At 26.8% G+C, this 15,148-nt stretch overlaps 3 protein-coding genes across 7 annotated transcripts; 1 reads left to right on the forward strand and 2 right to left on the reverse strand.

Annotated features, from left to right (window-relative positions):
* The first annotated feature begins 169 nt into the window (after nt 1-169).
* LOC124948804 (succinate dehydrogenase [ubiquinone] iron-sulfur subunit, mitochondrial-like) lies at nt 170-2,087 on the forward strand. Its single transcript, XM_047492994.1, has 7 exons — nt 170-321; nt 651-781; nt 870-1,013; nt 1,079-1,274; nt 1,379-1,480; nt 1,611-1,733; nt 1,822-2,087. Exons 1-7 carry the CDS (start codon nt 277-279, stop codon nt 1,921-1,923), a joined length of 843 nt encoding a protein of 280 aa, XP_047348950.1. The 5' UTR covers nt 170-276; the 3' UTR covers nt 1,924-2,087.
* On the reverse strand, nt 1,608-8,404 carry LOC124948796 (nitric oxide synthase, salivary gland). 5 transcript variants are annotated; one of them, XM_047492981.1, is made up of 25 exons: nt 8,184-8,404; nt 7,935-8,041; nt 7,509-7,645; nt 7,280-7,442; nt 7,094-7,185; nt 6,827-6,968; nt 6,602-6,741; nt 6,367-6,541; nt 6,149-6,250; nt 5,886-6,080; nt 5,705-5,802; nt 5,485-5,629; nt 5,280-5,384; nt 5,147-5,214; nt 4,865-5,008; nt 4,611-4,785; nt 4,407-4,536; nt 4,254-4,332; nt 3,980-4,173; nt 3,730-3,899; nt 3,434-3,644; nt 3,277-3,364; nt 2,863-3,208; nt 2,569-2,760; nt 1,608-2,481 (listed from the first exon to the last, which is right to left on the reverse strand). In XM_047492981.1, the coding sequence occupies exons 2-25, from the start codon at nt 8,037-8,039 to the stop codon at nt 2,374-2,376; spliced, it is 3,504 nt and encodes a 1,167-aa protein (XP_047348937.1). In that variant the 5' UTR covers nt 8,040-8,041; nt 8,184-8,404; the 3' UTR covers nt 1,608-2,373. The 5 variants fall into 5 exon arrangements, with proteins under 5 accessions (XP_047348937.1, XP_047348936.1, XP_047348935.1 ...); XM_047492980.1 differs by having other exon boundaries at nt 8,139-8,404; XM_047492982.1 differs by having other exon boundaries at nt 1,621-2,481; nt 2,863-3,008; nt 3,084-3,208; nt 7,935-8,402.
* A 1,363-nt stretch (nt 8,405-9,767) lies between these two features.
* LOC124948797 (SWI/SNF-related matrix-associated actin-dependent regulator of chromatin subfamily A containing DEAD/H box 1 homolog) lies at nt 9,768-14,675 on the reverse strand. The gene is made up of 12 exons (XM_047492985.1): nt 14,427-14,675; nt 13,885-14,087; nt 13,630-13,817; nt 13,322-13,550; nt 12,921-13,254; nt 12,554-12,828; nt 12,344-12,481; nt 11,923-12,243; nt 11,555-11,856; nt 11,202-11,414; nt 10,968-11,074; nt 9,768-10,907 (listed from the first exon to the last, which is right to left on the reverse strand). Exons 1-12 carry the CDS (start codon nt 14,527-14,529, stop codon nt 10,747-10,749), a joined length of 2,574 nt encoding a protein of 857 aa, XP_047348941.1. The 5' UTR covers nt 14,530-14,675; the 3' UTR covers nt 9,768-10,746.
* Nucleotides 14,676-15,148: the final 473 nt, after the last annotated feature.

Here is a 15,148-nt window from a genome sequence, read left to right on the forward strand (position 1 = left end):
GAATTTATATTTTTAATATTTAAGTTTCTCTAGAGTTTCTCTAACAACAAATATTATTTACGTACTTCTTTCCAAGTATTTATTATTACCTCTTTGCTCTTAAAGAATTTTACATTTTTTCCTGATATTTTTTTTTTTAAGTAGAAAATCATTTGTGTTTAAATATATTTTATGAGTAAAAATTGTAACGTTGAAAGTATTGGTCATGTTGGCACTTCCGCACGTGCTTCAGTTATATAATGAATAAACGTTTTAGATAGATTACCTTCGTGGAAAATGGCTGGTATCGTTCCACAAAGTTGTAAAAATACATTTCGACATGTAAGTTTTTTGCAGTTATGATTATTATGCGTTTTTCATTTATCAAATATGAGTATCTGTACAATATATAGTATATGTCTGTAGATGAAATATATATTTAAGAATATGACAATAATTCAAAAACGATAAGATTACTTCTTCAGAAACGTCAAATAGTTCATTTTACGAAGTATTGGATTTATATGATGATTTATATTTATATTACGAAGTATTTGATCATAAAATGATTTGTATGTTATTTATTATATTTTTACATAGCTCATATATTAAAATGCAAATATGTTAAAGATTATATAATTAGAAGTTAAAATGAATTATTCAAACTATAGGTACGAGCTCTACATATATCAGCAGGTCAACATGCTGAGGCCAGATTAAAAACTTTTTCTGTCTATCGATGGAATCCAGATAAACCTGATGAAAAACCATTTATGCAAGATTATAAAGTAGATTTGAATAGGTATATACATTGTTATATATAAAATCATTAATATAATAAAGTAAATATTTGTTTCACTGCAAATTATTTTTATTGACATGTATTTTAGTTGTGGTCCAATGGTACTTGATGCCTTGATCAAAATTAAAAATGAAATGGATCCATCTTTAACTTTCCGCCGTTCTTGTCGCGAAGGCATTTGTGGATCTTGTGCTATGAATATTGGTGGAACTAATACTCTTGCATGTATCAGGTATTGAATATTCATTTAACATTATATATTGACAATAAAATTTCTTATAAAAAAAATATTTTCAGCAAAATTGATGATAACTTGAGTACTCCTAGTAAGATTTATCCATTACCTCATATGTATATAGTTAAAGATCTCGTGCCAGATCTTAATAATTTTTATAATCAGTATCGAAGTATACAGCCATGGCTTCAACGTAATGATACTAAAGAGACAGGTAGCCAACAGTACTTACAAAGCGTTGAAGACCGTAAAAAGTTGGTAAGTATTGTTAAATATTATTAAAAATATTATATTATTTCTGAAAAGCTGTATATAAAATATATTATTTTAATATAATTTTTTATTCATATTGTGTTATGTAGGATGGTCTCTATGAGTGTATTCTTTGTGCTTGCTGCAGTACATCCTGTCCATCATATTGGTGGAATGGTGATAAATATTTAGGGCCAGCTGTTCTCATGCAAGTAAGCATTTATAAAACTAAAATATTTTAAAATATTGTATAATCTTATTGTATCGTTGCATAATTATATAAAACATTGATAATTTTATCATATAGACATAGATACATAGGAAATTTTTTATATTTTTTAGGCATATAGGTGGATCATTGATTCAAGAGATACTCAGACAAAAGAACGGCTTGAAAAATTAGTGGATGCATATTCTGTTTATCGCTGCCACACAATTATGAATTGCACCCGTACTTGTCCAAAAGTAGGATATCATATAAAATTATTTTTATTATTACAATTTTTCCACAAATTTATGAAGTAATTTCATTAAAAATAATTTTCCTTTTTAGGGACTTAATCCTGGAAGAGCAATAGCAGAAATTAAAAAATTATTAGCAAATGTTGTAGAGAAACCAAAGCCAGGTCTTGACACCACAGCTTTGCATAACTAGAAGGATAAGGAAAATATTTTACAGCTCATTTCAATGTATGTAATTATTTAATATATTTTAATTTTATGAAATGATGCTGTTAAAATTAATAGTAACCTCTTTATAATAAGGTAATAAAGTAAAGACAAAACAAATATATTTTGAAAATATTAATTCGTATTATACTTATATTTTTTATGTATTTGTAAATCAAATGTATATTCTATTCATGTTTCAGATATTAGTTAACGTTCATGATATTTTTTAGCATGATTTCACCAACTATTTATTTTATTTATTTATTTATTTATATTTATCTCTTGCATAATATATTACTGACAGATTCTATAAATACATTTATATTAGAAATTAAAATTCAATTTTCTACAAGATATGCATAAAATTTGATATGTCAACTATTAAAATTTATTTAGAGTGATTAAATTTCAACTGTCATTTTTATTATCGATTTTATGGTTGTGCAGCCATTCTAATCCTAGCTGCTTTACGAGATCGATTATGAACTTCCGCCGTCCGTAAAGTTATGCCAAATATATCTTCGTGATAACGATTTTCATCCTGTAATTGAGATATGATTAATATATAACCTGTATAAAGGTATATACTCATTTACACTACTTATTTGTTCTTTAAAGATAATTTTACTCTTAATGACAGCATATATGCTTCAACTTCTTCATCCGTCATCTGACCATGCGTTTGAATAATTTGTTTTAATGTTTGGTAAACATCTTCAGCCATCGTACAATCTCCACACACATAAAAATGTCCTTGTTGATGCATCAACATATCATAAATACAAGCTGATTCAGCTTGAATTAAATCTTGTACATATGTCTGTAAGAATTCAAAATTATAATTTGATTCAACAGTCTAAACTTTAATCTAATCTCAAAATCTAATTTTTTATATATAAATATAAAATATATATAAATGTACTTTTTGTAAACCAGATTCACGAGATAATGCTAAGAAAATTTTATCTAAAACACCAGCATCTACCATCTTCTTCTTTTCTTGTGCATAAAGATCTAAACACCTCTGGCGGCAGCCAAAAAATAACCACATCTTTCCAAATTCTTCATCTGTAAATTTCAATTTAATTATCATTTTTATGATATCATATATTTTATACTGACAGTAATATTTTAATATCATACTTCGTAATTTCTTTATCTGTGCAAAGCGATGATGCCAAAATCCACGAAATGGTGCAATACCAGTTCCAGGTCCAACAAGTATCATGGGTGCCTTGGTATTATTTGGCATATAAAAATTTGGTGCACTAAATATAATAAAAATTGTAATTGTCAAATATATTATAAAATTAATCTCAAATATTATTTGATTTACCTTCGTACAAATACATAAAGGGGTTCTCCATATAATACATCACGTAAATAATTAGAACAAACACCATAATGAATAGGACCAGATCCATCTGAGAAGTATATTCATTAATTTTCTGCATTAATAAAAAGATGATTTGTTATCAATTTTAAAAATCAACCTTTTGTTCTGTATTGTACAACTGCTACTGTAAGGTGCATTTCTCCTTTGTGCACAAATGGAGAAGAAGAAATACTATAAAATCTTGGTTGCAATGGTGTAAGATGCAAAATAAGTAGAGGAGCAAAAGGTTTTACAGATGGGAACTCTTCCAACACTTCTAATAAATTAGGGAATTTCCAGTGTCTCCAATCTTCATAAGTTGCAGAATCCTAATAGAATGACAATATATTTAGAAAGATAAAAGTTTCTTACCAATAATAAATTGTGCATTATGTTAGAAGATTATATACATACAGAAGCTAAAAGATTAAGCCGTGATTGTTCTTGTGCATTTTTAGCTATGGATGCAAAATATCTCAAAAGATTTGGTGTTGGAGGTATAGTGATATCCAAAAATCGTGTTAATAATACTCTTAAGGAATTAGATAAGTATTTATCATGTGGTACCCAAGTTTTCACAATTCCTACATCAAGTAAAATAACAAATAAGTTACACTTTAATATAGTGTAATTAATTTTTTGCATAAAACAATAATTAAACAACCATGAGGCGTATGAGACTGTTTTTGCATCTGTAATTCAATTGATGTATCTGGATCAAATGGTGTTTCTAATCGTTGTAAGATTCCATCAACAATATCTGCCCTATTACAGGCAAATACTCCTAAGTGATCACCAGGTTTATAGGACATTTCTTCATTCGTTGTATATTTAAGTTCTAAAAGTAATGTGGCTCTACTGCAAATCAAACATAAAAAAAGTTCATTCTAAACGTGATAATTATGTACAGTATCAGCTAATTTTTAATTTTAAATTACTTTGATTCTTCTCCATTCAAGTTGGTCTTTTGTAACATAGTACAAACAGTTACATCTCTATTGTGACATTTGCTTAATGCTAGAAATGATTTGAAAATGTATTAATAATAATTTTTTATAATAATTTTATATATTACCCGTACAAAAAATTACCTCTTGCAATTGGTTGTGGCTCAGCTTCTATAAATCGCACCGTCGTAGGTGTCAATGCCTCAGATCCTAATGATAAAGCAACTTCTAATAATGTATCATTATCATCCAAGCAAAATGTTTCACATGTGACCTATATTATAAGTATATTTTATCTCTTCAAAAGAATATAAAAACTAAATTTAAATAATCTTTTAAAGTATTTACCATGAATGTATCAGCAGCCCATTTTCGAAAAGCTTGTTCTTGACCACATAATTCATCACCTTGCGCAAGACGCATTAAACGTTCTCCACCTAATTCACCTAATAAGTTATCAACATATTGACCAAATGCACAAAAATTTGGATATGCTGATGAACCTAGAGCAAAGACAGCAAATCTGCAAACAATATTTTTATTCATGAAGCTATACTAAATTAAAATTAAGGATTTTATATTTATAAACATGCATTAAGTACCTAACATTGCTGAGAGGACCAAATGTATATTCTGTATGTAAATCTGTTGTTGAACCACGTAATGAATCTAATTTGTCCAACCCTTTGATACTATCTGTTTTCGTTTGACTATTTGCCTTTATAAAAGACTTTGATGCCGCTAAACTAAACATAAAAACTGTGAATAATTTTTGTATTAAATGCAGAAAAACGTGTTTGTAAAAATACATTTGCGTACATATGACTATGTATATATATATAAAAAAATTTATTTGTATATTTAGTATTCATTCATGCAATTACCTTATTTTATTTTCTCCATTCACGTAAGCTTCATTCATTTTCATAGCATATAAATTTTGAGCAAATGCCTGAAAGATATTTAAATGGATTAAGATATTTACATACCTGAAAGATTTTATAAGAATTCAAGTACCTCGCCACTTTCTGGAGGATCACCATTTCCAAAAGTAGACGTTATAACTAAGAGTAATGCTTCATGTTCAATATTACTGATGTCATATTTTGCCATAGAAGTGACCTATAAAATTTGATGTATTATACTTCAATATAATATATAAATATTAATGGATTTAAAAAAAAAAATATATATATATATATATATATATAGCATGATGTACTTGAGAATGAAAAGCATGACCCAATAGCTCGCCAAATTTTTCAGCATACATTTGTGAGGTTCCAGTTTCTGTTGCATACAATACTGTTGCCTTTATTCTTCGAGATAATGCTCTTCCAAATAATTTTGATGTAAATTTTACAGCTCTAAAATAAACTTTGTATTTTTATTTTTTTCATACATACAAATAAAAAGATTTATTTCCTTATTTATTGACTAACCTTGCAATTTGTTTGAAGTGAAATTTCTTTCTTGGTTTTTTTGATGCAGATGTTTTATCTCTACCTTTTTTCCAAACATGTGTTTTCCATGCTGGATCCTAGTGTTATAATTCATATTACTGTATTGTGACTGTATCATTTATATTGTTATATTAGAAATTCAAAAATAATCAATAACAACCTGTGAATCATAAGAAGGTTTTAAATGATAGAGTGCCATTTCTTGATGAAAGACAGGAGTGGCAGAACCCGATATTGGTGGCACTATCCATAGCCAATCAGCAGGACAGCCATTTCTTAAACGCATTTCATTTTCATAATGTTTCATAAAAGATTCAGAAGCAGTATGATGATCAACAATAGTAACATTTTTCATCTAAAAATATTTCTTTAATTATTAGTTTTAGTTCTGTAATCTTTACCATTAGGTATTAAATTCATTACCTGGAAACTATGTAATACAGCAACATTAGCTTCAATCATAGCTTTATCCTTCCACAATGAAGTGGACGTTCTAGTATCAAGTCCCATGTGAGTTGCAATTATCTAGTAAAATATTTTTAATACATCAACGTTATATATATATATATATATATATATATATATATATATATATATAATTTTGAAAATAATATGATATATATTAAAATACAGATAAATACTTCTAATAAATTATATCGCTGAACATCACAAAGGTCTCTTGCACCAATCTCTGTGCTCATATACCATCCATTAAATGGAGCTGCAGTAAATTCTAATCCTCCACAGTCGAAAACCATACTTGATACAGCAGGGATAGCAAACCATTTGAGATTTAATTTCTCAAACCACTGATAACTGTAAATAATAATTTGTATTATTTTTCTTTTAATTAAGATTGGTAGAAATCATACTTACGTTGGATGACTAAGAGGTACCTCAAGAACAAGTTCAGAAGGTATGTCAAAATAATCAGGATCATGACCATTAGCTGATAAAACTAAAGGCAATATATCAAATCTTGTGTGCTCACCTTTCCAGCCTAATTTCATACAAAGCTAAGGAATAAATATATTCATTATCAGAAATAATTTTCTATATGTAATAAAAAATTATAAATTTATAATTGAAACTAATTCTTACTTCTGTGAATTCAACATTTGCTGGATCACCAGTAATTGTACCATCTGGATTCTTGTAACCAGCATACCCAATTAACTGTTGATTCCATACTCTATAATCATGTTTCCCATCTGTTCGTTGAGGGAATATAGTTATTGCAGATCTATAGTAAAAATTTACATATTTTTAAATATGAATACATGTAATTAACAGATTATATTGTAATAAACAAATACGTACATCAATAATTATATTATAACAAAATAAGATCAATATAAAAACATTTACCTTATGTTCCCTTTGTTTGTACTATATTTAATATGATTACAAAGAGCTTCAAACATACTACTGGTTGTTGTAACATATCGACAATCAAAAACCTATAAATTGTAATATTGATAAATTGTTAAAAAGAAGTGAGAGAGTTGATATTAATAAATATCAACAAAGAGAAAATAATTGGCAAAAACAAACCTGTAACTTGGACCATTGTATACGGCCGATACAGCGGGCTGCATTACGCCATGCTAATTTTGCACCAAAAACTAATTCTGTTTCTGTTAATTGATAAGTACCAGTAATAGCAACTTCTTTTTGCACACTTTCCCATCGTGAACGATGTGCATCACCGCCGATCCTATGAAATAATTAAGAATTTATTTTGTACATTAATAATATAATAAATAATATTTTTAATAGAAACCTTCTAATGGAAGCGAAGTATTGTTCAAGGAAATTTTTCGCATGGACAAGTATTTCTTCTTTAGGACGTGGTTCTGTTCCATGATTAGGTAAGGCCATTATACTTCCAAGACAAACTTGATCAGAACATAATGTTCTCTATAAAAATATATATATGTATATATGTATATACATTGTTATTGAATTAAATCGATCGCTCAGCTATTAATTAATATTATCATATAAATCAATTTTATATAGAAATAGCTAAAAATGAAAAAATTTTTGTTAAAGTTGCGCCACAAATCGAATATAATATCTATTCGTAGATTGTATTATATTAAAATTTATTGTTATTAGTATAATCATGCGTAATTATTTAATAACAAAAGTAAATAATAAGAAACAAAAATTAAAATTAAAAAAAAATGTGAACAAATTCTTTTACCTCTGCATATTTCATATGTAATATATCGAACGCTTCTGTCTTATGTATAAGATTTCTTAATTTAGTGGGTTTTCGCTGGCAGGATGCTGGCTCCAAATCCTTCATTTCTTTCATAAAGATTTTAACAAACAAATTATAAAATTAATATCTTTTTTTTTCGTTCTTCATTTAAATAATGAAAAAGTAATGGACTATCCGACTAACTCTTTTAAAATACAAGAGAAAAAAGATGTGCAGATTTATATATACACGTTAGAAAGATCCTTTTTTCTTCCTCCGTTGAGGATACGAAAATGAGAAAAAAACGGAAAATGCACTTGCGTGGGAGAGAGCAGAGGAGTTAAGAGATGAATCTACTTTTCTCAAACAACGTTTCACATGCGCCACTTTCGCATCATCGATTTATTTTCTCTTCGTCAGAAAAATTTTCTTTTTTTTTGGTATTAATAATTAAAATTATCGTGGATATAGAACGAAATATTCAAAACTTTAACTGCTTTTTGCAAACTCGAGCTATACAAATTTATATTATCTTTATTATCCAATTTCTTGCAACGTTTCGCTAACGTAGCATTAATGCGGCATTAAATGAATTCATCGCAATATTTTGTTTTTTTTTTTAGATTTTATCAGATAATCGAGAGGAAGAATATTATGCTTATAAAGAATTTTATATATTTACAGATACGTACTTTTGTCTAAAGATTGAATTTTAATTATACAATTAAAGATTTTAAATACCCAATAAAAGAGATAATAAGCTTTGTTATTATAATACTACGATTTTTTTTATGACAGAACTGTTGATAAATAAATAGTGATATTCAATAGTTTTTTCATACATTTGCTGAAGGAATTAGATTTAAGAGAAGCATTAGATTAGAAACATGCATTTTCATTAGATTTATTAAAAATACAATGTACAATGAAACGAACATATATTTATTTGTTCAGACGATCAGATAAAATATCATCAGTTAGACATTGTTGAAAATTCCATATTCCGGTAATGTTATCAGTAACAAAGAATCTATTGAATTCTTATTGTTTAATGAGAAGTAGAATATAATTGATTTTCCGAAGATAGAATTAATTACTCTTACATATTATTTCACTTTTATTATTCAGATAATTTAATTCAAATAATTGCGCCAATTAATAGGTCGAAATGGTCGTAAGCAATATGGCGACATCCGACAAAGAATCATTTTCGCTGGCACTATATAAATAAAATATTTTATATTCTTATGAAGATATTTTTATCTTTTTGCAATTTAACATTACTTTTCGTTGATTAGAAAATATTAGAAATGTTAGGTAAGATAAGAAAAAGTTCAGTAACATATTTCTTTCTACGCATAAAGTCAATCGAAAATCGATTTATATATAAATATGGACTATTTATTATAATTACAATATGAAACAGTTATTTGTACTTCATAATTATGTCTTAATAAAATTTGTTTTCCAAAATTGAATTAATATTAGATTTTAACATAGTTTCATAAATCACAGTTAATTAAAGAAAGTAAGATTACGTTCGTATTTTTTTAAATGCAGGTATAATAAACCCTTATATAGCGTGTAATATTTAATTATTCATCGCTAGTGTCTATACATGAGTATCCATGTATTTGTTTGAAAGACTTTTAAAAAATAATGTGAATAATACAAAACTCTTAAAATACAAATTAATTGCTACATAATTTTTAACTTAAGTTGAAAATTACTTGTTATTAAAAATATTTAAATTGAATTTATACTATTTATGATATTATTAATTGTAATTTAATAATTATATACAATATAAGCTAAAAATGATATAGAAAATGATCTTCTATAATGGATTTATTTAGAATATCAATAAAAAAATGTTATATTACGTACGGTAGATGGAGGGTAACTTTCCAAAATTATTATATATTTTTTCTTTTTTTATCCGTATTATCATACATTTTTATCGAAATAAAATAAATAATGCGAATATATTTTTCTTAAATTGCATAAACAGTTAAATCTTGATGAATGTAAATAGCAAATGTAAATATAATAAAAATTAAAAAATAATTAGATAAAAAATAAAATAATAGCAGCATGTGTTTTTTAAATATCTGAAAATTATAGAAGTTTTAATATATTTACTCTTTCATTATTCATATAGATTATTATACCGATTATGTGAGTACAGTAATCAAGGCAGTGGTAGGTAGCTATGGAAACAAGTCAGAGTACAAAAATTGTATCACAATGGTCCCATGTTCAGATGTACGTATGCATTTACTTATTACTTTTTCTATTATGTACCTACATTTCATTGAAATATGCTAAAAATATAATGCATACAAAAATTCGTATACTATTAAAATTGCAATACAGCTGCCATATTATTTGATGAATAAGAATTTTATTAAAAGTTTAATATTTGTTATTGTAGATTAAAAAACATAAATAAGATAGAATACCTAAGATTAATTTGATGAAAAATTGTAGGTATACCTTGTCGATAAAAAAAAAAAAAAAAGAAAAAAAAAATGAAAGAAATATATTTGTCTACTTTTTTAAAGTAGATTTCTTGTGTTTCTAATGATAACACAAATTCATATTTTTATGTAAATAAGAAAATTATTATAAACATTCCTGGAAAGCTACCCTACAAAAGTGTATTATAGAAATTAAATAATATATATAAATTCTATAAGTGACATTGTGTTGATACAAAATGCATTGATATAAATATGCCTCTTCTTTGATGTGCGTCGATACATTGCCTTTTATAAATTATTATTCTGTTCCATACAGAAAAACGTATTAATCAAAATTCTATATCACTGTCTGCTTGATTTTCTACAAGTTCGCTGTGTATTTTATTAGAATTTTTTGTTGGTGATAATGATAATGATCTATTGTGTGGATCAAGTCCAAGTGTCATTTTTAATAATTTTAGAACACTTTTTTTATCTGTATTCTCCCCTTCTGTGAAAAAGTTCATGAATTAAATTTAATATAATAAAATATTTATTAATTTTAACATACCTTCACTACCAGTAAGCTGTTGCTCAAGATTAAGTTTTTCTTGAGCTATTTCATACATGCCTTCCTCTATAGTGTCTTGCCCCAAAAGTCTTAGTATACGTACGGGTCTAAAAATAAATTGCACATTGTTTGATTCTAAATATTTCATATATAACAAATTTAATATCGATGCTTTATAATTTCTCTTTCAAATGATATGACAAAATATATAAATATAATTAATAAAATACATACTTTTCTTGACCCACTCTATGACAACGGTCTTCTGCCTGTTTATCATTATATGGGTTGAAATCTATATCATGAATTATAACGGTATCAGCAGCTGTTAGATTAATACCTAGTCCACCTGCTTTTGTAGATAATAAGAATACAAATATACTATTGTCTTCTGTGTATTCATTTATAAGAGACTGTCTTTCCGTTACAGGTGTACTTCCATCCATTCTGCAATTAGAAAATAAAAATATTTCATATAAAGGGAAAAATATGTTAAATTAGCAATATATGTTAAATTAGTAAAATAGACTGTAATAAAAGGATTTATTTGTATTCGTTATTATAAGTTGCATATTTGATTTGTTAACCTTAAATATCTGTGTCCTCTAATAGTTAAATATTCTTCCAGAATATCTAATACCATTGTAAACTGACTAAAAATCAATACTCTGTGATTATTTTCTTTTAAATTTTGTAGGAGTTCATCTAGTTTTTTTAATTTGCCAGCTTCGGGTATAAATTCTTGAGGTAATCCAAATCCACCCAAACTTTTATATATTCGTGTTAACTGATTTATTTGATAATCAGACATCCAGAACAAATCTTCAAATACGTAATCTGGATTTTTTTGTTTATATCCAGGCTCTGCAGCTAATTTTTTTGCTATATTCTGAAAAATATAATATAATAATATAATATTATGTGAAATGTATATAAATAATGGCAAATTGTTTACCTTAAGCTGTGATTCTTTATAATAATCTCGAACTAAGAGTGGATGATTTGCAAGTTTCCTTAGTTGCATCATCATACCAACTCCATTCACTTCAGCGCTTTCATTAGCTTCAACAGAGAATTTCTCAACTAAATTTTTATACATACGATCTTGCTTCTTGGTCAAAGTGCATCGTATCACTTCGTCCGTTTTCTCAGGTAAATCGCAAAGAACTTCTGATTTAAGTCGCCGAAGGACAAAAGGGCGCATTATTTGTTTTGCATTTTTAACTTGTTGTTGTTCAAACAAGGGTTGTTTATTTGTTTTGTCTGATGACATTTTCTGAAATATATTATATAATATGCAAACATATCGTTTCCACGTTTATGTTACTTTTTATAGTCTAGAATAATAATGATCTTTTTACATTTCTATTACTTACAGAATTCTTTGAAAATAAACTTTTTATGTCTGCTTGTTTGCCAGCAAACAAAGAAGGCATTACAAATATCAAAAGAGACATCAATTCCAGTAAATTATTTTGTAATGGGGTACCAGTTAAAAGAATACGATGTTTAGCCTATAAAAAAGATAATTAAATTTTATGCCATGAAAGATTTAAAAATAATTAATCAGAGTTTTTTATACATACATTAATTCTAACCAGATTTTCATATCTAATAGTACTCATATTTTTAAGCATATGAGCTTCATCAAAAACTACATAATGTATTGGCATAACACGAAATAATCTACGCTCTTCTGGAGTACTACTGATCAAATTATAAGTAGTTAATAAAACATCTACATCATCAAGATCACCATTTCGCCACGACATTCTCATTTCTTTACGTTCATCTTGAGAACCATAATATTGAACAACTTTTAAACCAGGTGACCATCTTTCTAATTCATTACACCAATTTTCTGAAAATACATATGATAATAATAACAAAATATTTTATTAGACATAATTGATAAAAAAAGTAAATTGTTTGTAAGTATTAATTGTTTATTACCCATTGTTGAGCTTGGAACAACTATTAAATGAGGTCCATCCTTTTCATCATTAAGTCCTGCTTCATTTAGATATGTAAGAAAAGCTATTACTTGAACAGTTTTTCCTAATCCCATTTCATCTGCAAGTATACCATTTACATTTTGAGCATGCATAACTGCAAGCCAATTTAAACCAATCATTTGATATGGCGCTAATGTTAATCTCGGTGACAATCCTCTTGGTTGCTGTTTTATAGTAGATGCACCAGCAGCAACTGCTTTTTCCAAATTTGTAGACAAACGAATGCATTTTTTCATAAGAGATTCTATTACTTGTCTTGTAGCCAATAGTTCCTATTACGTAACAAAAATTATCACTATAGTAGTTCAATTAAAAATGTGTAATGAAATATAAATGTACCTGTGTTGAATTTAAAAGTTCTGTATCCAAATACTTATTATTTTGAAATTTCAAAACCAGATCTCTCCAATTTTCAAATGGCCTTGCTTCCATTACCGCTTCTGCTCTTTTTTGAGAACATTGTGGTATCAAAAGCAATTCAGAAAGTAGTGCAGTTCGCATGAATTCCAGAACTGCTTTTTTATCATGAGTTAAATCATTTGAAATTTCTGCATCCGAATCGTCATCACTAAAAGAATTTTTTTTATTTTTTATTCTTGAACTGTAACAAGAATCAAATATGAAATTCCAGTTAAATGTCTTTGTACCTATTAAATACTTTGTCCTTATATTTTACTTCATCTGAATCTACATCGGCATCTTCAACATTTAATTTTCTACGTTTTTTATAGCTACTTTTACTGGATCCTTTTAAACTTCGTTTTCTGTGTTTTTTAACGATGTCTTCAGCTTCTTCGATATTCCAATTAACATTATTAAGTACTTCTTGTATATACTAAAAACAAATATGAATCAACAATATACAAACCTATTCCAATTAAAAGGTTTGAGATTATACATACAACTGTATCATTTTGTGGATATAATGTAGTTAAATATTTGAGTTTTACTTCCTTCTGTTTATCTTCAGATTCTTTTTCTATTTCTGAATTTGTAGCATTTACTTTGACAGGGCTTCCAATATCACTGTCACTATCTTCAATACGATTGACAGGTCTCCGGTGTGATTGTATGTCAGGAGTTACTAAATTACTGTCATCATCAGCTACAATAACAAATATTATATATATATATATCTTTTTTTGAATTTATTCAAAATACCATAAATATGGTTATATTGTGAAAATATATTAATTTTGCACATTTCTGAATATAAATATAATAAAAATATTATACACAAGACACATTTGTTACAAAAAAAATAATTATAAAAACAAGTTATATATCGTATGTTATGCCAAAATTTATATATAAGTTATTAATGATAATATACTTAATAATACTATATTTAAAAACTACTTTTATAATATTAAAAAACTAATATATTTATAATATTAAAAATAAAAGTACATAGAATTTAGAAAATAATTAGTTAATCTCTTACACATATTTATTCTTTTCACTTTCTTTTGAAAACGGAATTGCCGTAAGTTACCCAAGGGACTAGGATTACTTGAATCTGCTTTAGGTGAATTTGAATCTGACATTGTATCAAACAAAAGAGGAACACTGACAAAAAAACATTTTTATTCGCAACAGAGACAAAGTTAAAAGACTATTAAATATAAGATCGGAGACACTGCCATTTTCGACGACCCGCAAACAACAAAGTGTGCCATCTGTGACCGTCTTAGATCTTTCAAATTATATCCATGAACTACGGTTACTATGGGCTATATCTTCATCCAGTTTTAAAAATTGAAAATATCTCGCGAATTTTTTAGCTGGTCATTTAACTTTTTAATAATTAAACTTGATATATTTCATTTAAAAATATATAAAACAATTAGCAAGCAAAAACTCTCGTATTTGATATCTTCTTTTTTCATTCGAAATTTATATTTTATAATAATATATAGGAAGATTTTTCTTTATTTGTTGGTTTTATTTATGATGCGTAATATATTTACATTTAAGGCTGTTCATCACCTCTGGTTTTATAATGATTTACGCCAGCAATGAGTCCAAATATAATTCTTGATCGATTTCGATGAACAGTCTCATTTTAAAGATGAAGAGATAGTTTCCTCGAATTTTTAAGAAAGCTTTATTTTCTTTGAAAAAAATCATATCAAAAGATGTTTTTTTTTTCGAGAGTAGTTTATG

The sequence above is a fragment of the Vespa velutina genome, chromosome 4, assembly GCF_912470025.1.
Source record: "Vespa velutina chromosome 4, iVesVel2.1, whole genome shotgun sequence".
Taxonomy (NCBI): domain Eukaryota; kingdom Metazoa; phylum Arthropoda; class Insecta; order Hymenoptera; family Vespidae; genus Vespa; species Vespa velutina.